The sequence below is a fragment of the Gavialis gangeticus genome, unplaced genomic scaffold (assembly GCF_001723915.1).
Source record: "Gavialis gangeticus isolate Ggan-Ray unplaced genomic scaffold, GavGan_comp1, whole genome shotgun sequence".
NCBI classification, from domain to species: Eukaryota; Metazoa; Chordata; order Crocodylia; family Gavialidae; genus Gavialis; species Gavialis gangeticus.
This window is the reverse complement of record NW_017729023.1, coordinates 7,864,419-7,871,354: the sequence shown is the minus strand read 5'-3', so window position 1 is coordinate 7,871,354 and position 6,936 is coordinate 7,864,419. Positions and strand designations below refer to the sequence as shown.

Below are 6,936 nucleotides of genomic sequence, written 5' to 3'. Positions count from 1 at the left end.
CCCCCCCCCCGGTTCCATCCACTCTGTTGCTGTCGGCTCCAAGGAGCAGGGCGGGGGAGCACCCAGCTGTGCTGGCCTTGCCCCTGCACTCTGTCCCTTGTATTCTCACCATCATAGCAGTGCATTGCCACTGTCCAAATGCTTCTTCATACTCTGATTGGCTGTTATGGACAGACAGACAGACACATTAAGGCTTTTATAATATTAGAATGATTCCACTCCAGGGCCAGTTATTCCAGGATATTGTGTGTTCCTCTGATCTTTCTAGTGGTTTACTTCAAACCTCTGTGTTCACACAGTATGTTCCTTTCAGTTTAACTTCTGTTTACCAAAGGTTTTCTTTTTTCTCCCCTGTGTGAACTATCATTAGATGTAGAGGGTGCCTATACACATGCTCTGGGGTCGGGGGGAGGTGTTTTAATTAGAGCAGCTCTTCGGAGCCACTCTAATTGAAACCCCCCACAGCATCTTATGTATTCAGCATCCCGTGTTTCAAAATTATGGTGGGGGTGTTTTAACTAAAGCTCATTTGATGGACTTTAATTAAAGCACCTGCACCACCATTTTGAAACATGGGACACAGAATATATGAGAGGCTGCAGCACAGAACGCATGGTCTAATCAGAATGCATCAGAGCACATGTAAAAGTGCCCATGGACTTTAAATCTTTGCAGGGGTTCAGAAGGCAGACTGTCCTTTACAGTCTTGTTTTAGCAATTGGTTAGTCTAATCCAAGGGTGGGCAGAATGATAGATCTGGCCAGCAGCCTGACACCCATTTCCCAGCAGCCCCTGGCTGCATTGCCACAGCCAATTTCTATGGAGACCCTAGCAGCCGCAGCACAGGTCCAGAGTTTCCATGGAGACCAGCCCAAGCAGCATTGGCAGGATGCATGGCTGGGCGGGGAGCTACTCTGGAGCTCATCATACTCTGCAATGATGACAGCGTGATCTGGAACCAGGGCAGAGCCATGATCTGCTGCCTGTATGCCCCTGTCCGGGGCATGTGGGCAGCAGATTGTGGCTCTGCCCTGGCTCTGGACCACACTGTCACTGCTGCAAGATCCCAGCCCTGGAGCCATGCGCCCTACCAGTGCTGCTGGGGCTGGTTTCTGTGAAAACCCTAGTGCCACGCTGCCGCTGCTGGGTCTTTATGGAAACCAGCCGTGATGTGGGTGTGGGCTGCTGGGAAATAGAGTCCACTGTGGGCCTTATCCAGCCTGCAGGCCAGACTCTGCCTCCCTGCCCCCCTCCCCCCGAACCGGTCTAATCTGTCCCAAGTAGAAGATCTTCCTTAAACCCATTAAGTGTACTGGGATAAAGAATTGAAAGCAGAAATAAGCAAACCAGTTTGGAGGACATAAAAATATTCAAAGCTTTTGCCTAAAAATGCCAGAAAAACATTGAACCTAACATTTTTTTTCAGGATTGAAATAGCTGATTTAACTTTTTTTTCTTCATTACTTTAAATGTGCTAGTTCTGGTTTCACTGCTCTGCCAGGTTTTGGAAGAACAAAAAATAAGAAATGGTTAAATAGCATGAAAGAGTTTGTTCTCTTGGTTAAATTGTCCAGAAGAAAGTACTTGTAGCTCTCAGAAGGGAGTCTGTTTTCTTGGGCCTTCAAAATTAATAAGCCTGGATCATAAACCTTGGAAAATATGTACTTCTGGGGTTGCTTATTTGATCCAAACCTATGAACAAAACTTTCAAGGGTGGTATTAGAGTTCGGATCTAAATAATTTTGAAAGTCCCATGATGCCTGTTCCTGCATCTCTAGTCACCTAAATACCTTTACAAATGTCGCCCTATGAGCCCAAGTCATTTTTTAATGTTACCAAATCTTTTTTAGCCAAATAAAACCGGGAACCTTTTGCCCATGTTCAGTGAAGGCATATTTGGCATATTAATGTATGCTGTCTGAAACAGAAAATCACCTTTTCCATTTAACTTCCTCCCAGATTAACTTCTCTTAAATGCTCTGAATGGCTACTCCTGAGTCCGTTTGCTGAGATGGTGACTCACCATCCTATAATTTCACATGTTAGGACTGGGCAGAAATCTTCCTCTCTTGGTGAGATGGATGCCACTGACTTGATTGAAAACCGAATGGGTGGGATTTTCAGGAGCTGTCTGTACTGCTTCCATTGTAATCTGTGGTAAAACTGGCATTAGACCAGAACAGGTCAGCACCAAGTACCTAGAGAGTTTCTGGCTCCTGTTGCTTCACCCTTTTCTCACGATATTTGTGGAACATTTTGCTCCTTGTTTTTTTCTAGGCACAAGGATTAGCTCATTCAGCCAAGCAGACCTGGCCTCTCGCAGTATCCAGTACATCCACACCAGTGAGGTTGAGAGACATTCCGACTCATTTACTTTCTCTGTCTCTAATGGAGTGAATGAGGTAGGCCTAAGCACATTCATCTCAGAGTTGATGAAGATTGAGTCTGCAGAATTTTATAGAAATGCTGGGAATACATTGTTCTGATGCTGCATGGGAGACATGCATGCAAATGAAATGAAACAAGCTTTTGCTCCTGATCTCATAACTTAATACTGGCAGGTTTTCTTGTTTCTCATGCTGATGGTACTCGGATCACTGCCGGACCACATTTAGAGTGCGAGAAGGGAGGGATTACTCTCAGGAGCATTGAAAGCAGTCCAGGATGGCCCTATGAATCAGAATTTCCAAAGATCTTAGATCCAGATTTTCAAGTGCTTAGCAGCTGTCCCTTGTGCTCATCTTCCAATTAGTCAGCTTAATAGGGGCCATACTTCCAAATGTGCCTCAGATCGTAAAATCATAGAAAAGTAGGGACTTCAGCACATCTAGTCCAAATCCAGACCTACTCAAAGCAGGTCTTCCTTGTCCAAACCATCCTAGATAAATATTTATCTAAGAAGGTTGCCTGTTTCAATGTTTAACCACCCTCAAAATGAGAGAATTCTTCCTAACAACCAACCTACATTTCTCTTGCTGCAATTTGAGACCTTTTACTCCTTGTCCTGTCCCCTGTGGCCACAGAAACTGGTCTGTCATAATCATCTGTATTACCACCCTTAAAATCTTCCTCAGTTTTCTTTTCTGCAGACTAAATAATCCCAGGTCTTTTAGCAGCTCCTTGGGCATGTCTAAACAATATGTTTACTGCAGAGCTACCTAATTAGCTCTGCAGTAAAGTCTCCACATCTGCACGTGCAGCCCTATTAGGTCTCAGGAAACTAAGTTACTCCACAACAGGATAGTACTTGTATATCCTGTGGTGGAGTAAAGTGCTCAGTGGTGCTACACTAGCTAGCTGAAAGAGACCTGGGGGTTATGATCAACCACAGAATGAAAATGAGCTACCAATGCGATGCTATAGCTGGCAGAGTGAACAATACATTGGCTTGCATCAAATGATGCATCTCAAGCAAGACTAAGGATGTCATCCTTCTGCTTTACTTGGCATTGGTGAGGTGCATCTGGAGTACTGCATCCAGTTCTGGGCGCCAAACTTCAAGAAGGATGTGGAGAAGCTTGAAAGAGTCCAAAGGAGGGCCACAGGTATGATTAGAGGTCTGGAGGACAGGCCATACAAGGAGAGGCTGAAGGACATAGGACTGTTCAGCCTGAGAAAGAAAAGACTTAGGGGGTACTTGGTGGCAGCCTATATGTATATAAGGGGTGAACATCAGGGCCTGGGAGAGCATTTGTTCACAAAGGCACCCCAGAGGAAGATGAGGAATAATGGACATAAACTGTTAGAAGATTGCTTCAGATTGGACATAAGGAGAAACTTCCTTATGGTTCACATGTCCAGAGTCTGGAAAAAACTCCCCACAGAGGTGATACAATCACCTACCCTTAAGATCTTCAAAAGATGACTGGATGCACAGCTTGCTGGAGTCATCTGACCCGGCAGTCTTTTCTTTCCTGCCTAAGAGCAGGAGGCCTGGATCTGATGATCTCATGAGGTCCCTTCCAGCCCTTAACTTCTATGAATCTATAAATACACATGTAGACAGGGACAGGGCTGCTGGCTAGCTCCAAACTGGAGCACCCTTGTGCCCCAGACAGCCCCTCCATAGCATGTTGAGCCATGGGGAGCTGCCCCAAGCTGTCAGGCTGACCCCCCGTACCCCGTGACAAGTGGAGCTGCTCTGACCTGACTCAATGTGCTGTGGTCCTGGGTGCATGTGCAAATGCAGTGCCTGGGAGCAATAAACTCCAGTGCCATTTGTGCCAGTGTATTGCACCACGCTAATTGCACATGTAGATACGCCCCTTGTAAGTCATGTTTCTCAGACCTCTAATTATTTTCATTGCTCTCCGCTGGACTCTAAGTTGTCCACATATTTCGTGAAGTGCAGTGACCCAAACTGGGCACATTACTCCAGACGAGGCCTTGCCAGCGCCAAATAGAACAGAAGGATCGCTTTCCTTGACTTAGAAATGACACTTTTCTGTTAATGCAGCCCAGGCTTCTTTTGCACAAAGTGCATGCTGTTGGCTCATATTGGGCATGTCTACACATGTAGCTATGGCAACATTATTACTGTACCATGATTTAGTACTTCCTTTTGGAAGTACTGAATCATGGTGCAGTAACAGCCCATGCTGCGCCATACACGTGGTGCATGGTTATTTTTAGCAGCTACTTTGCTGTAGCGGTGTGCTATACTGGGGGAGCACATTGCTATGGCAAAGTAACTGCTAGTCACATGTAGATGCCCACAATGCTACGTCACCATAGTGCGTTACTACAGTGACATAGTGTCACGTGTAGACACGCCATTAGCTCATATTAAGCTTATGGTCCACTGTAGCTCTCCAGGTCCTCTTTGCAGTACTGCAGCCCAGCCAGTCATCCCCAAATGTATAGCTGTGCATACGATAATTCTGTTCCACGTGTAGGACTTTGTCTTTATTCTTATTGAATTTCATTTGATTAATTTTGGACCATTTTTCCAGTTTATCAAGGTTATTCTGAATCCTAATTCTATCCTCCAAAGTGTCTTCAACTCCATATAGCTCTGTGTGTCATCTACAGATTTGCTAAATTTGCATTCAGTTCCATCTTACAAATCATTCATTAAGATATTAAACAATATAGGACCCAGAAGAGACCACTTTCTTGATGACCTGCTCCATGATCTTTTCAGAGACCAAGGTCAGACTGAGTGGTCTGTAATTCCCCTGATTTTCCTTCTTTCCTTTCTTAAAGATGGACACTATATTTGTCCTTTTCAGTTTTCCAGGACCTCAGCCAACAACTATGAGTTTTCAAAGAATTTCAGTGGCTCTGAAATTACCTCATCCAATTTCTTGAGTACCCTATGGCAAAGGTCAGCAATGTTTTCCAGTGGGGGGCCAGAAAGAATTGGCTCATGTCAGAGGCACTTGGACCTGCTCATCTCTACTTCTCCCTGCTACCCAGTTGCAGTTCCTTCCCCCACCCCGAACTGCTAGAGCCTGTACTTATGCTGCCTAGCTGTGGCAAAGCTCAGAAAGAGCTAATGCCCCTAAAGGGATGCTCTGCAAGATGGATCTGGCACCTGGGTCATCAGTTGCCGACCCCTGCTTTAAGGCATATCCTGTCCAGCTCTGCCAACTTGAGAACATCTAGCTTCTCTAAATAGTACCTAACTTGTTCTTTTAGTATTCTGAGCTGCTTATCACCTCCTCTATTCTTGCTACTAACTGTATTTGTCATCTGGTAGCTGACATTACTCATGAAAAATCAAGTAAAAAGGGAATTAAATACTTCAGCCTTGCTTTTATCACCTCTGGCTTTGACCTGGATGCTTTCAACAAGCTTACCTCCTGCTTTGTACTGCACTTCAGAACAAGCGTATATCTCTTTGTATAATAGAGGGACACCACCTCCCTTTTTCCCTTGTCTATCCTTCCTGAATGATGTATACCAACCCATAATAGTCCCCCAGTCATGGAAACTAGTCCATCAAGTCTTGGTTATCCCAATTACGTCATACTTTTGTGATTGCACTAGGACTTCCAATTCTTCCTGTTTATTCCCCATGCTTTTTGCGTTTGTGCATAAACATCTTGGGTAACTAGCCTGCTGCTCTAAATTCTCTGAGAACATTGTTAAGGATACCCTTATTGCCTTCTCTTACTTTTCTTTTATATGGGTTATTTGGTTCTCTTACATCTGGGCTTTTGTCTCCAACTGCTGTTGAACCTAGTTTAAAACCCCTCTCACTAGGTTAGTGAGCCTGTATGTGAAGAAACTCTTCAGATGAAAAACTCTTTTGAAGAACTGACCCTGTGGGAGAGAAATAATAGCTGCAAAAGGGGAAGGTAAAAAGGGAGGAGAATAGGGAGTAGGAGAAAACCAATGTAAATCATACCAAAAAGAAAAGATGGAGCTTTGTAATGTTTATAGAGGTGGAAAATCCATACTCAGAGACTGGTTTTGACCCAAACTCAGTAGATTTGCACATAAACATCAGTATTGTTATTTATGAGATGCCCCTGTTGTCTCTTCATGCCATCATTGTGTCATTTCAGTCATGTTCTGAGTGGAGAGTGTGCATCATAAAGAAGTTGTGTGTTTCTTTCCCTTCCAGGTGAGTCAAACATTTGACATCACCATAAACCCAGTGGATGACTCCTTGCCTGTGGTGCAGAATCCAGGGATGAGGGTTCAGGAAGGGGTGAGAAAAACCATCACAGAGTTTGAGCTTAAAGCCACAGATGCTGACACAGAGGTAAGACAGAAATGACTCCCTCCTCCCCTCCCCCCACCTTGTTCTGTTGTACAGTTGATTTACCACAAAAATAGGTTTGCATTCAAAAGACAGAGGATAATTAATGGGTTCCTCCCAGCACACCCTTGGCCTAATCACAGGTGTTAGACAGCTTCAAATGAACAGCTGGTGGGAGGGTCCGTGTGTGTGTGTGTGTGTGTGTGTGTGTGTGTGTGTGTGTGTGT

At 44.7% G+C, this 6,936-nt stretch overlaps 1 protein-coding gene across 5 annotated transcripts in view; it reads left to right on the top strand.

The window, feature by feature from the left end:
- FRAS1 (Fraser extracellular matrix complex subunit 1) overlaps positions 1-6,936 on the top strand; it is a 468,008-nt gene that overhangs the window by 401,237 nt on the left and 59,835 nt on the right. For all 5 annotated transcript variants that reach the window (XM_019516785.1, XM_019516787.1, XM_019516786.1 and 2 more), the window contains 2 exons: positions 2,278-2,402; positions 6,572-6,712. In XM_019516785.1, coding sequence (XP_019372330.1) covers positions 2,278-2,402; positions 6,572-6,712 — 266 coding nt within the window. The remainder of the gene's footprint in view (positions 1-2,277; positions 2,403-6,571; positions 6,713-6,936) is intronic.